The sequence below is a fragment of the Chrysemys picta genome, chromosome 4, assembly GCF_011386835.1.
Source record: "Chrysemys picta bellii isolate R12L10 chromosome 4, ASM1138683v2, whole genome shotgun sequence".
In the NCBI taxonomy this organism is placed as follows: domain Eukaryota; kingdom Metazoa; phylum Chordata; order Testudines; family Emydidae; genus Chrysemys; species Chrysemys picta.
Genome location: NC_088794.1, coordinates 96,766,852 through 96,789,031, shown reverse-complemented (window position 1 = coordinate 96,789,031; position 22,180 = coordinate 96,766,852). Strand labels below are relative to the sequence as shown.

The 22,180-nt window shown below is 44.5% G+C and overlaps 1 protein-coding gene across 5 annotated transcripts in view; it reads right to left on the bottom strand.

Moving 5' to 3' along the window:
* BMF (Bcl2 modifying factor) overlaps positions 1-18,745 on the bottom strand; it is a 29,921-nt gene extending 11,176 nt beyond the window's left edge. Inside the window, exons 1-3 of one of the 5 annotated variants that reach the window (XM_065593181.1) lie at positions 18,563-18,745; positions 15,032-15,124; positions 13,438-13,601 (exon numbers count right to left, since the gene is read on the bottom strand). In XM_065593181.1, coding sequence (XP_065449253.1) covers positions 13,438-13,601; positions 15,032-15,119 — 252 coding nt within the window. In that variant the 5' untranslated portion in view covers positions 15,120-15,124; positions 18,563-18,745. Of the gene's footprint in view, positions 1-13,437; positions 13,602-14,806; positions 15,125-17,982; positions 18,098-18,139; positions 18,501-18,562 lie in introns of those variants that run through there. The other 4 variants (XM_065593178.1, XM_065593183.1, XM_065593179.1 and 1 more) reach the window with 4 other exon arrangements.
* Between the last annotated feature and the right edge of the window lie 3,435 nt (positions 18,746-22,180).

The window sequence follows — 22,180 nt, the reverse complement described above, 5'->3', positions numbered from 1 at the left end:
CAGCAAAGCTAGGAATAGAACCCAGGTCTTTAGAGTCCCCATGCTCTAGACCTCACTGCCTCTTTATATTTTCTTATTTTGTCAGATTCAAGAGCAGCACTTCTTCAGTGACAGGACGTATGTCAGATAAAAATCAATGGTACCATTTTAATGTGAGACAAGAGACATGGAGGGAAGATGGCAGATGATCTCAGCAGTAAGGATGGAAAAGCCAGTTCAGAAAAAGAACTTACCCAAACCTGAGTAGGACCTTCTTGGAAGTTTCAGTAAGTAAGTTCAAGTAACATGCCTCTGCCAGGACTGGGAGCAAAATACTCAAATATCACAAGAGAGGATTTTTTCCAAGGCACTGTTTGCCTGCCAGAAAGATCAGGAGAGCCAGTTCATGAGATTTCCAGTTGGATTTCTCAGACACAAGAGGCTCGGTCAAGTATCAAAGTCACACAGCCTTGAGATTTACCTATCACTACCTCGTGGTGCAGATTTATATTCTTCCCAAGGCTGATTCTAGCCCACAATATCCCTGCCAAAAGTAATTCATTTCATAACCTTACTCTGGGAGAAAATATTAGGGAAATATAAATTGCTAATGACTCTAGAAGGGAACTAGCCTGTGACTAAAGCAGACTGGAGTAATAAACTAGAGTAAGTCAACAAGTGACACACAAAGTTTGAGGCACATGAAACAGCTTCCTGTTGTAGCTGCAGCCTTTTAAGGAGGATATCCTTACGAGACTCTCTGTCCAAGCTGTTACCATGGATGTTTCAGTAAGTCACAAGAAAGGTAATTTTACAAGAAAAATGTGCTATACCGCAACAGTCAGCTAACAAACCTAAATTCCATTCCCAGAACCATGCTCGTATCAGCCAGGATGCCTCTACATAAACAAGTTAATAAAGAACATAAGAGCCATGATGGGAGGGAGGAAGTGTGCCAAAAATGGAATGGGGACAAGAATTGGCAACAGATGTTTTCGATAATCGATATTCCTACTGGGTGTTGCACAGTGTGTACAATAAGTGATAGGTGTCTCTCGCTCTCATATATAAATATATATATAAATAAATCTGTCACCAACCAATCAGCATCCCAGTTCTTGTGTCAAACCACTTTTATTCATACTCTGCCTTTGGATACAAGTCTGTGGCTCAAGATGATTTCAGGAGCTGTGATACACAGTTAAAGATAAAATGGGTCACTTTGGATGCAGCTCTCAGAATCACAGGTAGCAGCTGATTGCTGGAAGAAAAGTTTTGTTTTTTTCATGCTAGAGGAGCAGCTGTGGATTCCCTCCATACAAAACAAACTGTCACACACACACACACTTCTATATAGAGTGTGTATATATTCACGGTACTATTGGTGGTACCTTTTGTATAAGACAATGTACCTTTGTTCACAGCATGGGTGTCAGTCGCACTCTGCTTTGCTTCACAATTCTTACCCCATGTGGTTCTTCAAGGACCAAATTCTGTTCCCAACACAGTCAGTGGCCAAACTTTTGTTGAAGTCAGTGGGACCAAGATTTAGCTGTAAGTGGCAACACCGTTAAACAGGAACATCAGTGGATGTGTGTCTAGGGGTATTAAACAGTCTCTTTTTAACTACTAATACAAATCTTGGCAAAAAGTTGCTACTTCTTGCAAAGAAACAAAAAACACTTGCAACCAAGGAGCAGTTGTTGACTCACTGTTGAAAGCTACATTTAATTCCAGGTGGCTAGAGGCACATTTGTGCTACTACAAAACAGATTTGAGTTTAGTAAGACTGGGAAGTCACGTTCCCCAAGGCAACAGACATCATGGATGATGTCCCAGCTGGAAAAGGAAGTGAGGGGAGGGGACAAAGGAAGTCACACTACAACCTCATGGGTTCCTAATGATTAGGGAATAATACACCTGCAAAAAAGTAAAAATAGTGGGAGAGAGAGAAAATGGACTGATTTAGAAGGAGCTCCATTCTCTTGCTGCCACACTCAGAATAGGATTGTGTTGTGATAATTGCAAATTTACTTGTAATTTTTACTGCCTGCAAATTTACACTAATTATGAGCTCAACTGTAACAAGTATGTGACAGTTCATAAGATGTCACAATAATCTATAATAATAAATGTTGATGGGAAAAGGTAAGAAAAAGAGACAGGAAGACAATCTAAACCAAAAGGGCTACTAATCTAACTCAAGGATTGTGTTAAAATCACCCTTGGGAAACAAGAAAATGTGCATCCAGAAATTAATAAGCCAAAACTGGCATGTCAGATATGAGGCCTAACTGGTGGACAAAATAATGAGGGGATGGGCTATTTCACCCATCATTCTTTTTTTGTTCCTTAAAGAAAGACACTTTGTGGAAGAAATAAGGAAGAACAGATAAAGGCTACAGGAGTGAGCATCATCATGGCTGCCACTCCCACCAAACCCAGGCCTTCGTCACCCTGATCCTGAGAAATATCCTGACCAGGCCAAGCCAGAGAGGAACCCAGATGACATCACCACCTCTACCAGCTCCAGCTGAATCGCAGCCACCACCTGGGATACACTGGGATTGGACTTTAGCAGCAGGCTGGAGCTGTTGTAGTTGCTATTTCAACTCGCTACTTCTCTTCCCCCCCCACCCCAGAGCAGTTATTACCATCTTAGATACCATTTAAAACAGTGGTTCTCAACCTGTGGTACCCCAACTGCTGGGGGGTCTGCAGACTATGTCTAAGTAGCCCGCAAAAGACAGAATGAAAAGTGACAACAGAATTCAACTATACATACAGACAATAGGTTTCCAAAGGGGTCCACACCTCCATTCAAAATTTCCAAAGGGGTTGGCAAATAAAAAAAGGTTGAGAACCACTGATCTAAGACGGTCAGGATTTTTCCTTCTAAAAACTCTCTGCAGTTAACGGTGGGGGGGGGGGGGGGAGGGAGGTTGTTAAAATAAAGCCGTATTTAATTTCAGATGCTTCAACTGCTTTACCTTCTTTTCTTTATCTTTAATAAAAGATTTAAAAAGATTTTTAATGGTGTGTTTGCCATGGTACTAAGCAGGCTGTGGTCTCTGTGTACCAAGCCTGGACCTTGTTCAACACTGTTTAACGTTGGACAGTGACTGGGTCATGTTAACACATTTGGGCCACTTACTCCATCTAAATTAATACAACATTTCTGAAAGGAAGGCAAGATAGATCCTTCCTATAATGGACATCATGGCAGCATCATGCAGAAATTAAATTTGTGGAAGAGGGAGAAGTAGTCACAAGCACTACCCTGTTTCCCCGAAAATAAGACATCCTCCGAAAATAAGGCCTACTTACAGTTTTGCCTCTCGTTGTAATATAAGGCATCCCCCCGATAATAAGACCTCCCCGATAATAAGGCATCCACCGATGTGTACCGTATTCTTCTTCATTGAAAAATAAGACATCCCCTGAAAATAAGACCTAGCGCATCTTTGGGAGCAAAAATTAATATAAGACACTGTCTTATTTTCGGGGAAACAGGGTATCTGGTTCTTAGGATGCACAAATTAGAAGCCAGTTAGTCAACCTCTAGAGAAAGCCACTAAACATTTGGGGGTTCAGAATGCAGAGATGGAGGAGACACATTGAAACGAGTTGAAGAGACCCACAGCTGCAGGAGCAGTGGAAGGAATAACACCGATGCTCACCACAAAGGGGATGCCAGGAGTGGCAAGGAACTACCTTTATTAAAAAGACACATTCTCCGGCTTGGGGGAAGGTTTGGCAGGTGAATCATTTCTCGAAGTTTTTCTAACTCAGAACAACCACCACCATTTACTTGTGCCTTCCTCTTTGAGCTGAGCCTACAGGAAGTGGAAGCTGACAAACACCATGGCAACAACCAATTGACTTTCAACCTGGAAAGGGCAACTGCTGGCCAGTACTTTCCCAGGCCACAGTGCTTCCTATCCTGTGCAACCTGGCAAGGTTATTTAGTTGTGTTTTCTATTCGGGGTGGAGGGAGAATAAAGGCTCCTCAAGACTCGTGGGATCTTTCCATCTGCTGCTGCTTTATGCTCATAGCCCTCGAGACCCTAAGTCACAGCCACCATTTATATGGACTGGGACAGGATTCCTTTACAATTTACTCTAAATCAGTTGCAGGGGTCCAAAACGCCAACCCCTCCCTAAGCTCCTTCCCTGACCAGGAGTGCCAGCTAAGGACTGACACTCCCACCTCATCCTCCCCAAATTGAACCCTAGGAGATGTGGGAAAACTTCTCTTCTCTGATGAAGTGTCCCAATCTAGCATGTGGGGTGCTGCCTGCCCAATCTGCCTTTGCTCTCCACATCAGCAGAGCACTCCCACCTGAGAATTTCAGTCAAAGTGGAGGCAGATTTTCTAATTTGACTAGTACTAAACTTACTAAAAGATTGGAATAAAATCTTTAATTGATTTGGGGGTGAAAAACGAAACCTCCCATTTGGAGACATGGTGCTGGTTGTCAGGAGAAGTTTGGCTTAACCCATACCTTGAAGATTAGCTACTAGAGCCCCGTTTTCTAGGTTTACCTTGTTCATAATCCATTCTACTGCATATGCATCAGGGTCCTCCTGGCCTTTGTTTTATACAGATCCCTTCCTCACAAAGGGTGAAGTTACAAAGGAGTTTCTTTATCTGATGAAGGCACTGGGTAGAGGGGGCAGGACTAGTCTCCCCATTTCTAGATATTGACATTAAGTAGAAGAGGAGGTAAAAGTAAACCTTTCAGATCTGCTGCAAGAAAATACCCAAGGAGACTGAAATGGAACTTTGAACAGAGCAACACCCCCCCCCCCTCCACTGGAAACACAAAGGCAAGCAATCAGGTGCAGCACTGGAGCCTGTGGGTAGTTCAGCTTCTTGTCAGCAGTTCTGATGACTCAGAGGCTAAATATAGAGAGTGATATAAACAGAGCTGGCCGCAGAGCAAACACTGCTGAACTGACCCATCTCTCATGCATACTCTCTAAACCTGGAAGATGCAAGCCCTCCTGTGAGGGGAGGCTGTTGGCTCCAGAGCCTTTTCATTGTGCAGCCAGAGGTGCAGCTCCCTTTCATCACAGGGTTGCATTACATCACACAGCCTAATCAGGGTGAATAAAAGCAGCCCTGCTGCTTTAAAGGGACAGCACACAGCAGAGTAAAGAAAATGTTTGTCTGTAAATAAACCAAGTTCCCTTTGCCAGTGACAAGAGTAGTTACTAAAAGATCATAAAGAGTTAATAGGATATTCTTCAGTAGCAAGGAGGAATTTACAGTTTGAGTTACCCACTTTCTTGTCTCTCCACCAGAGAGTTTCACGGACACACAAATGTGCTCGCACAAATCCCCCCCCACCCCCAATTAATAATCAACCCAAGCATCCCCCCCAATCCCTAGAGAGATCTCAGTGGGATCTAGCAGTCAGAGCAAGGGACTGGACGCAGAGCTCTTGGGTCCTATTCAGTGGTCTGCTCCTCTGTCATTCTGCCACCTTGGGCAAGTCACAACCTCTGTTTCTTAGTTTCCCCATGTGTAAAATGGGATTTACTACTTTTAGAGTAAGAAATAACTACAGTATCTCAAATGCCACAGTGTGGTAATAGCTGAAAAGTGCTGAGTTACTAGTGACCATTGTCCTCAAAGGGACTCTTAAAGGGATGCACTGCAGTTTATAAAGTGCCTTGGAGTCCTGTGGTAGCACAAAACGTGTTGTAAGTTATTTACCACAAAACAAGGCTGTAGGCAAAGCGAGTACAATTCATCCCACATCATTTGAGGTGTCCTGCACTGGTTACAGAATCATAGAAATGTAGGGCTGGAAGGGACCTTGAGAGGTCATCGCCTCCTGCACTGAGGCAGGCCCAAGTAAATCTTCTAGACCAGGGGTCGGCAATCTTTCAGAAGTGGTGTCTTCATAAATTAACTCTAATTTAAGGTTTCGCGTGCCAGTAATACATTTTAACATTTTTAGAAGGTCTCTTTCTATAAGTCTATAATATAGAACTAAACTATTGTTGTATGTAAAGTAAATAAGGTTTTTAAAATGTTTAAGAAGCTTCATTTAAAATTAAATTAAAATGCAGAGCACCCAAGGACCAGTGACCAGGACCTGGGCAGTGTGAGTGCCGCTGAAAATCAGCTCGCGTGCCGCCTTCGGCACCTGTGCCATAGGTTGCCTACCCCTGTTCTAGACCATCCCTGAGAGGTGTTTGTCCAACCTGTTCTTAAAAAGCTCCAGTGAAGGGGATTCTACAACCTCCCTTGGAAGCCTGTTCCAGATCTTAACTACCCTTATAGTTAGACAGATTTTCCTAATATGTAATCTAAATCTCCCTTGCAGCAGATTAAACTCATATCTCCTTGTCCTACCTTCAGCAGACATGGAAAACAATTGATCACATCCTCTTTGTAATAGTCCTTAAGTCTCCATATATGTTATTAAGTTCCTGCTCAGTCTTCTTTTCTCAAGACTAAATATGCCAGAGTTTTTTTTAGCCTTTCCTCATGGGTCAGGCTCTTTAAACCTTTTCTGATTTTTTTTTTTTTTTTTGCTCTCCTCTGGACTCTTTCCAATTTTTCCACATCTTTCCTAAAGTGTGGCACCCAGAATTGGACATAGTTCTCCAGCAGAGGCCTCACCAGTGTTGAGTAGAGCAGATTTATCATCTGTGTCTTACATATGACACTGCTAATACACCCCAGAATAATTAGCCTTTTTCACAACTGCATCACATAGTTGACTCATTCAGTTTATCCACTATAACCCCCAGATCCTTTTCAGCAGTACTACCACCTAGCCAGTTGATTTAAGACCAATTCCCTCGTTTGTCAAGGTCGTTTTTTAATTCTAATCCTATCCTCCAAAGTGTATGCAACCAGCTTTGTGTCATCTGCACATTTTATAAGCACACTCTCTGCTCCATTATCCAAGTCATTAATGAAAATATTTTCTAGTCCCAGACTCAGGACTGACCCTTGCAGAACTCTACTAGATATGCCATTTCAGTCTGACAGCAAACTACTGATAACTACTCAGAGTATGGTCTATCAACCTGTTATACACCCACCTTATAGTAATTTAATCTAGGCTGCATTTCCCTAGTTTGCTTATGAGAATGTCATGTATGACTGTCAAAAGCCTTACTAAAAATCAAGATTTATCATGTCTACTGCTCCCTCCATCCATTAGGTCAGTAACTCTGTCAAAGAAAGAAATTAGACTGGTTTAGGATAATTTGGTTTTGCCAAATCCCTGTTGGCTATTCCTTATAAACTTATTATCCTCCAGGTGCTTAGAAGTTGATTATTTAATCATTTGTCCCAGTATCTTTCCAGGCATCAAATTAAGCTGACTGCTCTATAAATCCCCAGGTCCTCTTTGGTCTCCTATTTAAAAGATAGGTACTATGTTTATCCCTCTCCAGTCCTCTGGGACTTCACCCATCCTCCATGAATTCCCAAAGATAACAACTAGTGTTCTGAGATTGTTTCAGCTATTTCCTTAAGTAACCTATGGTGAATTTTATCAGGGTCTGCCAACTTCAATACTTTAGCTTATTTAACCTGTTATCCCTATTTTGGCTTGCATTCCTTCCCCCTTGTTGTTAATATTGTATTGAGTATCTGGTCACCATTAACCTTTTTAGTAAAGACTGAGGCAAAATAGATATTAAACATCTCAGCCTTCCTGATGTCATCAATTAACAACTTTCCTTCCTCACCAAGTAGAGGACCTACACTTTCCTTCATCTTTTTCCTTTCTCCTAACGTATTTAAAGGCAATAAGAAAGAGGTTCTTAAGGGCATGTCTACACTTACCTCTGGAGTGATCGATCCAGCGGGGGGGGGGGGTGTCAATTTATCGTGTCTAGTGAAGACGTGGTAAATCGACCGCCACGCACTCTGTCAACTCCTGTACTCCACCGGAGCGAGAAGCATAGGGTGAGTTGACAGTAGGGTTACCATACGTCCGTTTTTTCCCAGACATGTCCGGCTTTTTGGTAATCAAACCCCCGTCCAGGGGGAATTGCCAAAAAGCCGAACATGTCCGGGAAAAATACCACTGGCCGGGCACTTCCCCTCCCGCGGCTGCTGTGCTCCTCCCCTGACTCTTCGGCTCTGTTTAAGAGCCGAGCTGCCCGAGCGCTACTGGCTTCTGGCTGCCCCCATGCCTCTGGACCCTGAGCCACCGGCCGGGCACTTCCCCTCCCGGGTTCCAGGGGCGCAGGGTCCAGAGGCATAGGGGCTGCCCGAAGCCGGTAGCGCTCGGGCAGCTCAGCTCTTAAACAGAGCCAAAGAGTCAAGGGAGGAGCACAGCAGCCAGAGACCGGGAGGGGAAGTGCCCGGCTGGGGGTGCAGGGTCCGAAGGCATGGGGGCCGCCTGAAGCCCGAGCGCTACTGGCTTCACGGTTTGCCGGGCAGCCTCCAGACCCTGTGCCCCCAGCTGGGCGCTTCCCCTCCCGGGCTCCAGCTGCGCTGGGGAAGCGCCCAGCCAGGAGTGCAGGGTCTGGAGGCTGCCCGGCAAACCGTGAAGCCCTTTTCACGTGGCTGGGAGGGAGGAGGGGGAGTTAGGGTGGGGACTTTGGGGAAGGGGCGGGGAATGGGCGGAGTTGGGGCGGGGCCAGGGCCCGTGGAGTGTCCTCTTTTTATTTTTTAAATATGGTAACCCTAGTCGACAGGAGAGTGGCAGCAGTCGTCCTACCACAGTGAAGACACCACAGTAAGTAGCTCTAAGTACGTCGACTTCAGCTAGGCTATTTTCATAGCTGAAGTTGCATAACTTAGACCGACTTATCTTGCCCCCTCTCCTCCCGCCAGTGTAGACTAGGCCTTATGTCCCTTGCTAAGTGTAACTCATTTTGTGTCTTAACCTTTCTGATTTTGTCCCTACATGCTTGTGCTATTCTTTTGTACTCCTCCTTAGCAATTCTTCCATGTTTTCACTTTTTGGAAAAATTAAAGATCTCCTGATGGAGCCATGTTGGCCTCTTTCTCTTCTTCCTATCTTTCCTTTGCATCAGAATAGTTGGCAGCTGTGCATTTAATATTGTCTCCTTGAGAAACTGCCAGCTCTCCAGAACTCCTTTATCCCTTAGATTTTCTTTCCATGGGACTTTACTTAAAAGTTCTTTGAGTTCGTTAAAGTCTGCTTTTTTCAAGTCTATTGTCCTAATTCTGCAGCTCGGACGCCTGCCTTTTTTTAGAATCATAAATTCTATCATTTCATGATCACATTACTCAAACTGCCTTCCTGCTTCAGATTTGTAACCAATTCCTCTCAGCTGGTCAGAATCAACTCGAAAATGGCTGTTCCCTGGTTACTTCCTCCACTTTCTGAAATTCATCCCACATCATTTGAGGTGTCCTGCACTATTATTTCATTGAATCTTTTACTGTGGGGGAAGCACCATATATTTAGGCTGCAATCCCATTGCTATTCCAGAGTTCCCCGGGACACCCCCTTAGGCTCTTTTTATCCCAAGCTAAACCTTTGCGGCAGTTACTTATGTAGAACTCTCAATTTTCCCACAGCTAGGCCTTTTCTTACCCTCCACTCACTGCTTCATTGGTAATTAGAACAGAGCAGGAAACAGTTTTCCCATCCTAAGAGAATTTTGAGATGTCTAAAATTTCCCCCATCCCAAATCAAGACAAAGTCAAAGTCTCCAATGTTTGCAAAACAAAACAACCCCCCTCCCCCCCCGAAAAAAAAACAGATCAAAATATTTTGAAGGATTTTGATAACATTAAAAAAATTCATTTCAAGCTTTTTTATACTATATATTATATTTCTAAAAAAAGTAGTTTTGAACCAAAAATGGACCTTTTCATTTTGAAAGTGTTAAAATAGAATGTTTTGAGAATTTGGTAACTTTTGAAAAAAATTCCCAAAATGGGAAATTTGTTGAAAATGATCCAGAACAGTTTCAGTTTTGACATATTAGGATTTTTGATTTAAAATGTTTAGTTAAAAAAAAAATCACTAGACACGGGATCAACTGTGATGCAGAAAGGGATGGATAAATCTTGGACAATGTACTGTGCCGACAGCCTAAACTGGAGGGTCTTAGACCACAGATTCCCTAATGGATGGATGATCCAAAATGTTTCAAGGGAGGCTTCAGCTGATGAATTTGTATAAGAAAAAACATATGCGAAACATGACAAGTTTCACTTTCAAGTGGAAAGTTTTCAGGAGGAAGAATTTATTTTGCTGTTTTTAATTTTACTGGAATGGGCTCATTTCCAGAGACCTGCCCACAACCAGTGTGGATCTAGTCCTAAACATTTCATACACAGGGCCAATGCTCAGGCCAGTCACCCTTTTCTTCCTCACAATTACATCAAGACAATTTGCTAAAGTACATGGGGAATTTCCACATAGGGTAGCAATAAATTTCTATTGCTAGGTCCCATTGTTTTCTGAACATGGTCAGCACACCTAAATCAACTGCGGGATTTCCGATGTGTTTGAAGGGGGCTTTGTTGTTGGTTGTAATGTACTTATTTACCCACGATAGCTCAGCTCTGATTCAGCATCTGGTTCTCATTGAGGTTCTGCTTTTTTTAACCCAATCTTCCAGCTGACTTGATTGGAGCACAAAGAGGTCAAGAAACTTTTCTGAGGACATGTAGCAAGTCAGTGGCTCCACTTGGATTAAAGCCCAGAACTGTCCTGGGCTACTAGGTCTTTATTCTTAAAGAGACAATTTTACCTTCTGTGACATGATCTTACAGTTGTGCACAGTAGCCAATGTTGGATTTAAGGGATGAGGGAAGAATGGAATAAAACTGGCTCCCACAAAATTGCAGCCTGTTCAGTAAGTGCCTTTTCAGTGGGAAATTGCTGAAGTGTTCCATTGAGTTACCGCAGCAAGTAAAACTCAGGTTTAAGTGACTCAGGTGCTCACACACGCGCTGCACAGCATATATGCGTGCACCCAACCTACCAATCACAGCAACACCCCAAATTTCTCATTCATGTCCAATCTACCTCCAGTAAACTAGAGGAGAGTTCTCCAACGTCTCTCCCGCACACAGAAAGTTGTGTTTTAGCTCCACCTCCTGGCTTCTTGATACATGATGGGGGCCTTGGGGGGCAAGAGGGGAGATTGCCAGAAGGTATTGAGCCTTAAACAGATGGAGGGCACTATGGGCACGCAAGAGTGAGGAGAGAACTAAAGGTCCCTTGTGCATAATTTGAAAAGGGCCCTGCAGAACTGTGGACTGACCATAGCAATTCTAAGTAGCAGAACCTGCATGTGGAAATATTTTCTATAGTAGCCCACATTTCATAAGCACTTTGAAGAGTAAAACTATGAAGTGCTCCATAAGATTACATCATTGTTCTAACTCTGTACTGGAGATGAAGAGGCAATTATTTTATTTAAATATATCACTGCAACAAATTAAGGCATAAAAAGCCTAAATATGCCAAACAGCTAACAGGACAAGTAACTCCAGTACTGGACGTTTTTCCTACATACTAGTGCAGCAACTGGCACCTATTTTGCCAGCTCGGGATCCACCAGACACTCATATCTGTTGGAGGAACGTCCCATTGGCCGCTAGTCCTATTTTTTGTTCCAGGTGTTCAGGAGGTGTGGTGGTGACTATGACTGATATTCTAAATGTTTCCTGTTATAACCCTGGAATCATGGTCTGTGACCAAGACTCTGAGTTGTTGAAACGGGGCACCCAGTTTTGGGGTTAGTTTCACAGCAAAATAGAAGCTTTACAGACAAATGGCAGCTCAGGTTTCCTATTCTCAGAGATTGCCCCTTCCGCTGCCCCAAAGGACAAACCACAGCCCATCATAAGCCAATTCATGTGTCTCTAGGCACTGACTGCCCTTTAAACAGCAGGCACAGAAGAGCACAGGACTGTTTTTGTGGATTGTGCCAACAGACAAAGGAAGTCCTCCACGCAGGGTCAGTAGGGAAAAGAATGCATTGGCACAGATAGGACACTAAAACTCTATGTGGTCCAAGGCACCGTTCCACATTAACACAAGGGCTCAGTACTACCCCCCTCCCAAGAAAAAGAATCCCTGAGCATTTCTAAATGCCAATACCTATCCCAGTGTCAAGTCCTGCAGAACCACTGGCTGAGATTTTTCACACCTGTTTTTGGTTTTGTTTTTTAAATGGTTGAACAGCTCCCCCTCCTTTTCAACTGACTGTCCTTCCAGTTCAAACAAAGACACAGGAGCTCCTCCTTGGCTGGCTGCAGGAGCTGGTAGTGCAGGCGGATGCTTTTGTTTACTAACTCTCCCACATGCTTGGCTGACACGCGATTCAATTCTATTCTCCTGGCTCAGTCAGTCCCCAGGCCCGTCCTGCACTGCAGTCAGTCGCATGGCTCTCTCAGTGCCATAGCAGCACACACTTCTTGCCTGGGGGAGAGGGAACAGGCCAAGATTTTCTATTGGTGGTTTTTTTTTATTTGTTTTGAGGGGGGCATTCTTGGACGCATTTCCCTGACAAAGACATTGGATAGCTACACTCCCCAGATGGAAAGGGTCAAGTTACAACCAGTTCCACTGCTTCCCTTCAGGACTCCTGACAGCAAAGATTGTTAATCTTCCCTTTGCTGTAAGAAGCTAGCTACAGTGAGACAGGGACAGCTAGCAAGAGAGTGCCATTTAGAAAGGGGGGCGGGGAAGAGAATAAACAAACAAGTCACAAAAATAATTCGTGATATGGTATTTCTAATGTCAGAATGACATCCCACAGCCCAGATAGCCAACTTTCACATTTCTTCAGTTGATCTTTCTAGAACATTCCCTTAAAAATTCTGCTATTGGGTCATGACAAGAAAACTTTGGGACCCTTCATCTCCATAAGTTAAGTGCACTCAAACTTTGCCCAACCGAGGGCCATCCCAGCAACTCTCCAGGAACTAAGTTCCTCACCTAACTTGAGTAAGACAAAAGCAGCTCCCATCTTTAAATGGCTCTACTGGGGTGAGGGAAGTATTCGCCCTCTGAAGCCCACAGGAGGGCATCAGCAGCTACAGGTCCCAGCATGTAGCACTCCTTGATCTGAGTTGAAGTCTGCTCAAATCATGATGAGGTACTGCATGTTAGAGCCTGTGCACTCTGCTAGCTACCTCCACATCAAAGAGGAGGGCAGCGCTGGGCTGCACTTTGGATATGCCAATTCTAAACCCTGGGTGATCAGGGACTTCTAGTTCTCTTCTCCTCAGAGATTAGAAGGCAGGGTGGAATGGTGCCACACAGTTGCCTTTTGCTGCGTGGAAGTTAGCTAAAATATGACAGACACCGATTAGGATTGGCTCACGATGCAGAACCTAGCCACAACAGAGTGGTGCAAGTGTGTATTCAGCATAGACGGTGACTGCACGAAGATGTGAGATGAAGGATCAGCTGAGCCGGAGGCTGCTGGATGCCATACCTGGATAACCAAATCCCCTTCTCCCCCCCCAGAAAGAGCGCCTACCCTCTGTATGTGGAGCCTGTGGAACTGGTCTGCAATGCACTGTAACTTCCGTGCAATCTGAACCTCAGTACGTGCTTCCCGTTGACCTTCCCGAGGCTCCTCTTGGAGGTGTGGATTCAATGCAAAGCCAACTGGGGGGACATGTAAACGGTATCCAGCATTCCCTGCAAGACATTAGAGATGAGAAGACTCAATGGCTCAGTCTCCCAGCATAAAGCCTTGTTCCCCTTCTCACATCTGAAGGAAAACCTGTGTAATTGCAAACTTCTGACTCAGGCTAAAGTCCAGTTTCTGCAGCCTAAACAATGACTAATCACGCTAAGTATTCAGTAAAACATTCACTCAGAGTTTTAAGTAGATTTACATTGATCCAGCAGAGTGTATTATGTTCCTCCCATAACCGAGTGACCTGAAAGAAAGAAACCACATTGAGATAGGGAAAGCTCTCACACATGGATCAGGCTTGTTTATAGTTCAGTCAACGTTGGGATTTTATCTGGAATGACAGTCTTACACTTATGCAGTACCTATGTCCTTCCTATGTCTCTGTCAATAATCTCCTGGCATAACCCTTGCTGCGGCTTCCAAATCAGGCTTCACTCATAACTGCTCAGCATTTAGGACCAAGTTTCACCTTGGGGTACACATGCACAGCTCTTCATTATAACAGGTGCCACATGTGAGAATCCAAAGGCAGAATTTGACTCAAAGTTGGGGGGAGGGGGGGGAAGAGTTACTTTTCAGGTTAAAAAAAAAAGTAAGTGGGGAATGATTCATGTCTCCAATTCAGCTTTAATAGAAATTCAGGCCAATTACCACTTTACCACTGAAAAACTGGTTGTTCACGTTATTTATCTGACAACTTTTTTATCAGCAAAGAGCCCAACAAAAGATCCACAACATTTGAACCTCTGTGTTTACCGACTCTGCACTGACAATACTCATGCCATCCCATCCACATGAGAAGATTCACCTGGGCGGCCTGGAGAAAGTGAAGGTTTAACTCTTTGCAGGCAAATCAGCAGCATGTGCACTGGGGTGAGGGAAGCACTCGATCACCCTCTGAAGCCTGTGGGAGAGTCTCAGTCAAGTGCTGCTGTAAGTGTCCAGCAATAACTTCAGCTGCCCTATAATGGAGTTGGGGGGGGAAAGGAGCTGGTGTTTAAAGGATGGCAGAAGCAGTGAGCAAAGGGACAGCTCCTGCAGTGAGTAGGCAAGGGTGAGAAGCAGAGAGACCCGTCTTTCTTCGAGGTGCAGCAGAATAAGTAAACCTCTCTTGTCCGGGGCAGGGGGTGGGGGGGAGAAGAGCGAAAGCACTAGAGGGGCAATTTTCCCTTCTGCAAAGCTAGTGATGCTGGAGTGCTCTTACCATAGAAGAGTCTCTGGGGCTCTTCAGTGACTCCACATGGCAACATGACATCCTGAGTGGAAGAGGATGGACTGAGTGTTTGGGTTGCCTTGTCCTGCTGCTCAGCATGCCTGATACCTGGACCACAGCAGTGTGTGAGTGGGAACAGTTGAAACCTCCCCAGGAGACAGCTGTAGGATTGGTTCTGTGTGAAAATGCCAGGAGGGGTCATCTCACCAGGCTGACCTGTGAGTCCAAAGTCAGAGTGAAACACGTCATCGTCCAGCCCATCCAGGCTAGAATAGTCCTCTTCCAGGTAGCTGGGGGGATCCATTGCTCCTGCAACAAATGAACACTTGAGAAAATGGCTAAGATACAACTAGAGTGCAGTCCAGAATAACTCCCCATCCAATTCCATTCAGGAAGACACAGTTCTCCCTACTTCCCCAAGCTCTTTCCTCCTAAAACCAGTCTACATGGCCGGAAAAGATCAGAAATAAGTTGATGATTAAGATCTTGTGGTCAAGTTCTGCAGCCCTTGAACGGACAGCTCTGCAAGCTAAAAAGGCTCCACCTATGGTTCGAAGTCTTAAAGACCACCCCTCTCCCCCCCCCCCCCAATAAAAGAATAGTCATGGCGAGACAGAGGGACATTGTTTTAAAAAGCAAATCTAACCTGCATAGCCACCCCCCCACACACATATATTTGCCTTCTGATTTACTATTTGGTGTAACCCAAAGACTCTGAAGAGACTTGCCATCAAACCATAAGACTTGTCAACACTGCTTTCTGCCAAACACGCCATAACCCCCGGTTACTTCATTCCCTGCCCTGCAAACCAACCAAATGCCCAAAACTCATGCAGCCCCACCACCCCCATGTACCCCTCACTACTACAGAATCTACCCGAAACACCCTTCCTTTAGTTCACCCTAGAATTACAGAAGTTAGCGTTTGCTCATGTCCGTATCTCAAGCAGGGCTTTTACACATCAAAGTACACTTCTACCCCGATGTAACACTGTCCTCGGGAGCCAAAAAAATCTTACTGTGTTATAGGTGAAACTATGTTATATCAAACTTGTTTTGATCCACCGGAGTGTGCAGCCTCCAACCCCCCGGAGCGCTGCTTTACCGCGTTATATTTGAATTAGTGTTATATCGGGGTAAAGGTGTATATTCCTTTAGCCCCATTATGTCCTCACACCAGGCAAAAGAGGGTGGGAAAATGAAAACCACTCTTTTAGAGCTCCTGCTAACACAGGATAGGGGGAAGCAGCCTGGCCAATGAATCCAGCAATCCCTTCCTGTTATCTGTGCATCTGACCCCATTTGAAGACAGTCTCCTAAGAGATCCATGCCCAGGATTTTCACCCAGTTTTCAACAAGGAAGTGAAATTCAACTCTTCACTCTCCTTTGCTCTGGTTTTGACCAAAAGTTAACAGGCTGGCAGACTAGTAATAGGAATCCTAGGCTTGAAGGAAATAAAAAGACAACTGTTAGCATGATCTATCCAGTACTTCCCTCACAGTTCTCCACATGTACCTCCTCCCATGTAAATATGAACTCAGGACACCATTGTCCTAAAGAAGATACAGAGATGGCAAGGAATATGGTTTTCCACTCTCAAAAAGAGGTTACAACTGCAAATAGCATTAAAATGTATAGCTAGAGCTACATTTGGTACCAAAAGCTAAATATGACAAACCCCAAAGCCAGGAAGTTTACCAGGTAGACCAAACATTTAACAAAAGGGGCTTCAGAACAGTCAGAAATCTTAGTCCACATCCTATCCTGGTGGGCCAAGGTGAGCTCATGCTTTTTTCTGAGGGGAAGAACAAGACATTTGACAAGTCCAGAGCATCACCTACCCTAAGAGCCACTTAATTTCTTCATGACTCCAAAATAAAGTTTGCTAGCTCCTTCAAAAACAAGAAGGAAAATAGAGTTTCTCAAAGGAAGATGCATCAAACAAATCAGAGTTTGCTAGCGTTGTTTATGACTGTGGGAGCACAAATGCAGGGAGTATCATACCTTCAATCTGCCTACCACATTCTCTTGAGGAAACAAGAAAACCTGCTATCTGAGAAAGCCTGAGCACACTGACAGTGGAATTCTTATACATTACAGTATCAGAGGCTACTCTCAAGATGAGCAGACAGGAAAAACAGAGGGAGGGTTGAACATACACATGCCTCTGCCTGCTTCCCAAAACAAAGTTGGCTGGTCTAAGTTTAGGACTACCATATTCCTTTCCTTCATTTCCTTCCCTTTGTGGGCTTACGTACTGCAAAGTTATACCTGTGCAGAGGACTTAAATACAATGTTTGAGGCCAACAGGATTTAAAACAGAAACTTTAAACCCCAGAATAGATTCAGTAGTGGAAACACATTATCTGGGCTATTGGAAACTACTATAATTTCTAGCATCACAAGTGTACTCAGCATTGTACGTACAAGGCACTATCTTATACAGGCACTTCAGGTAACTGTTTTCAAAAAGCAATATGCTTTGGCATAATGCTAGCACTAACTTGGTTCTTTATCATCATTAACATTTATGCCAATCACCAATTTTTAAAGTCTCTGCCTTTGGCAAATGCCCGAATAATTGCTTTGTGAGCAATACACTGAATTAGCTCACTGCCAAAGAGGCACAAGTATTTTTCAACAGCTACTTGCATGAATAAGGAAGTGATCACATCAAGTTGAGGAAACTCAACAGAAGAGGAGTTTTATTTATTTTAAGTAAATCAGATACCATGGTGAGTATGGCTAACGGAGGACACTGCAAATATTTTTCTGGTGGAAGGAGGGGCTTATTTTACCGGACTAGAATTCAGCTGTAGAGACAGTACAATGAAAGGATATAAAACAACGGTAAGATGTGGGGAGCCCTTTCAGGCAGGGGATGAATTGCTGTAGAGATATATGATTTTATGATAAATATCTTTTCCCTTTAGTTCCCGGCAATCTAATGACTCTGCCAGTTACCAGTTTATAGTCCGAGAGTAACAGGCGAGAAGATTCCCCCCTCACTAGTTTGGGGTTCATGAGCTCACAGAACAGAGCGAAACAGATGTCACCCAGGCTCAATTGGAGACAATATAAACATCTCCCTGATATCAACAAGGGAAGCCATTTCCTGGAGGGGGGAGAGGGTCACTTAGCATAATGAACTAGAACTAAACGGTACCAGCAGAGCGGATTTCTCCATGCTGAGGTGATGAGGGTCGGGGTCTCCACTCCAGGACCAAGACCGGGGAGAACGGGAGGAACCCGGCCCCGCTCTAGGCGGGTAACTGCAAACTCCATGGGTCTAAGTGCAGGTCCCGACACTTCTCAGTCCTTACCTGACTCCTGGCCCTATGGCACAAGCGGCTGCAACCTGGATGGCTCGATTTCGGCTCCGAGCCCAGCCAAGAGACACCAGAGATAGAAGCTGCCACAGGCTCGCTCTCTCCCCACCGCCCTAAGGCTCCTGATCCACGGCCCCCTTCCAGCTAACCCCGCCTGGAGCAGGGGCGGGCTGCTAGGTCAGTGCCCGCCGGGACTGAGCCCCCCTGCAGCAGCAGCAGCAGCTCCGGAGCCGCTGCCATGCGCGTGCGGGGTCTCTGCCCCCCGGGGAGGGCAGAAGCCGGGGAGCACGGGGTGCAAAGGGGCCTCCTGACTGGCCCGCCCGGGAGCGCCTCCCGCGGCAGAGCTGGGGCGCGCTCAGCTCCACGCCCGCAGCGGGGAGGCGGCCGGCAGGAGCCCCCGACCCGGCGGGCACTTACCTGCGGCAGAGGAGGCAGGGCAGGGCGCCGCCGGGCGGACGGAGGTGGGGCGACGCGGGCGCCGAGCCCCGGCAGAGCGAGGAGTCCCCAAGCTGCAGCCTCAGGCGCCGCCGCGCCGCATTGTTTCCAAAATACACTTGCTTCCTGGCATCCCCCAAACAGCTGATAGGAGCCCCGCCCCCAGTGACGTACAGCCAATACGGAAAGAGCGCTCCACGCCCCCAGCGCTGCCCGAGCAGCAGGGACAGACGCTAATGTGCAGCCTTCCATGTAAACCAGAGTAAGGGAGGTAGGGCAAATCCCCAGCCCCTCATAAAGCGCACAATGCACAGCGGGGCTGGTGAAGGGAGGCTCCGGCTTGGCCGGCCGTCTGGTGTTACGCTACAGCTAGCCCGAAGGATGCAGGGCAAGGAAGGCTTATGATAAGGGCTTTGACACAGTCCTTCATGACGGGTTCATAAGCAAAGCAGGGAAACGTGGTCCAGCTAAAACTACTATAAAGTGGGGTGCACAAGTGGTTGAAAGACCATCCTTATGGAACTGGGAGGGTGTATCTAGCGGGGCCCCACAAGGGTCAGTCCTAGGTCAGGTACTACTCGTTATTTTTCATTAATGACTTGGCTAATGGAGCAGAGAGTTAATTTATAAGATTAGGGGATGACATCCAGCTGGGAGGGTTGCTACAACAATGGTAATACCTTGCAGTCATCCACGGATGTTAAAGCACTATGGAAAGAGGCATAAACATTAGGGCTGCTGATTAATCGCAGTTAACTCACGCGATTAACTAAAAAAAATTAATCGCAATAAAAAAATTAATCACAGTTTTAATTGCACTATTAAACAATAGAATACCAATTGAAATTTTGGATGTTTTTCTACATTTTCATATATATTGTATTCTGTGTTGTAATTGAAATCAGTGTTTATTATTTTTATTACAAATATTTGCACAGTAAAATGATAAATAAAAGAAATAATATTTTTCAATTCACCTCATACAAGTACTGAAGTGCAATCTCTTTGTTGTGAAAGTGCAGTTTACAAATGTAGATTTTGTTTGTTACATAACTGCACTCAAAAACAAAGCAATGTAAAACTTCAGAGTTTACAAGTCCACTCAATCCTACTTCTTGTTCAGCCAATCGCTAAGACAAACAAGCATGTTTACATTTACAGTAGATAATGCTGCCCTTTTCTTATTTACAATGTTACCAGAAAGAGAGAACAGGCATTTGCATGCCACTTTTGTAGTCAGCACTGCAAAGTATTTACATGCCAGATATGCTAAACATTCATATGCCCCTTCATGCTTCGGCCACCATTCCAGAGGACATACTTTCATGCTGATAAAAAGAACAGGAGTACTTGTGGCACCTTAGAGACTAACAAATTTATTAGAGCATAAGCTTTCGTGGACTACAGCCCACTTCTTCGGATGCATAAGTGGGCTGTAGTCCACGAAAGCTTATGCTCTAATAAATTTGTTAGTCTCTAAGGTGCCACAAGTACTCCTGTTCTTTTTGCGGATACAGACTAACACTGCTGCTACTCTGAAACCTTTCATGCTGATGATTCTCTCGTTTAAAAGAAAGGTGTTAATTACATTTGTGACTGAACTCTTTGGGGGAGAATTGTATGTCCCCTGCTCTGTTTTACCTGCATTCTGCCATATATTTCATGTTATAGCGGTCTCAGATGATGACCCAGCACATGTTGTTCATTTTAAGAATATATTCTTTATAACTTTCACTGCAGATTTCACAAAACGCAAAGAAGGTACCAATGTGAGATTTCTAAAGATCGCTACAGCACTTGACCCAAGGTTTCAGAATCTGAAGTGCCTTCCAAAATCTGAGAGGGACAAGGTGTGGACCATGTTTTCAGAAGTCTTAAAAGGGCAACACTCAGATGCGGAAACTACAGAATCTGAACCACCATAAAAGAAAATCAACCATCTGACTCAGATAATGAAAATGAACATGCATTGGTCTGCATTGCTTTGGATTATTATCAAGCAAAACCCATCATCAGTATGGATGTATGTCCCCTGGAATGGTGGTTGAAGCATGAAGGGACATATGAATCTTTAGCACATATGGCATGTAAATATCTTGCAACGCCAGCTACAACAGTGTCATGCAAATGCCTGTTCTCACTTTCAGATGACAGTTGTAAACAAGAAGTGGGCAGCATTATCTTCTGCAAATGTAAACAAACTTATTTGTCTGAGCAATTGGCTGAACAAGAAGTAGGATTGAGTGGAGTTGGAGGCTCTAAAATTTTACATTGTTTTATATTTGAATGCAGGGGTTTTTTTTTACATAAGTCTACATTTGTAAGTTCAACTTTCATGATAAAGAGATTGCACTATGGTATTTGTAATAGGTTAATTGAAAAATACTATTTCTTTTGTGTTTTTACAATGCAAATATTTATAATACAAAATAAATATAAAGTGAGCACTGTACACTTTGTATTCTGTGTTGTAACTGAAATCAATATATTTGAAAATGTAGAAAACATCCACAAATATTTAAATAGTATTCTATTATTGTTTAACAGTGCGATTAATAGCACGATTAATCGTGATTAATTTTTTTAATCTCTCAAAAGCTCTAATAAATATTATTCCCATTTTTACAGATGGGGAAACCAAGGCACCAAAAAGTCAAGGCCAATATTTTTAAAAGTGTATAGTGGTTTGAGGTATAGGGTGTCCATATTTCCCAAAGGGAAAACAGGACACCACATAGAGCTGACCCAAGTTCTCCCCTCCTCCTCCCCCGCCGTGGGGCTGGCCCGAACTGCTTGTCCCTGCCCACCTCTCCTCTCCCCCCTCTCCCAGCCCCCTCCCCCACAATGCTGTCACTGGTCGCGCCAGCTCTGCCTCCCACCCTGCGCCAGGCTGGCATTGCTGATCGGCCCCCGCACATTCCTTTGCACAACATCCCACTTTTTTGACAAATGTGGGCATTTGTCCCATTTGCTCTTGCCAACTGAACAAGTTGCTAAGAGCAAAGGGGACAAATGCCCACTTTTGCCAAAAAAGTCAGAACAGCTGAGACAGGGCTTAAAAAAGGGACTGTCCTGGCCAAAACGGGACGTATGGTCACCATACTTGACATATCTCAGCTTTTGGGTATCCAACTTGACATACCTGAAGCCTGATTTTCAGAAATGTTGAGCATTCACAACTCCATTTGAACTCAACGTCACACAGGCCCAGGTCATGAAGGAATGGATTGCCACTGAGATCTCCCCAACTCCACATTACACCTGGAGTGCTTTTGCCCTTTTACTTTTGGCAGCAAAGACTTCCTGTGGAAAATTCTAAACCTCCAGTTAAGAACAATGTTCAGGTTTTTGGAGGAGGCGATTAAAGGCCTTCTGATATGTGGTGCTTTTCCTTGGGGACCTTTGACCTCCTTTGTACTAGGACACAACACTATCTGCAGTAGGTATGAATCAATCCATCCTTTTAGCAGAGTTTTCTAGCAAAGGATAGGAATTAGGGACTAATTCTCTGGTACTCCATTTCTGCACTCAGCTCAGCATAGCAAAGTTCAGGGGAAAGGTGGCTTCAAACTACCATTGCATTCCATTTATTCTGGGCCC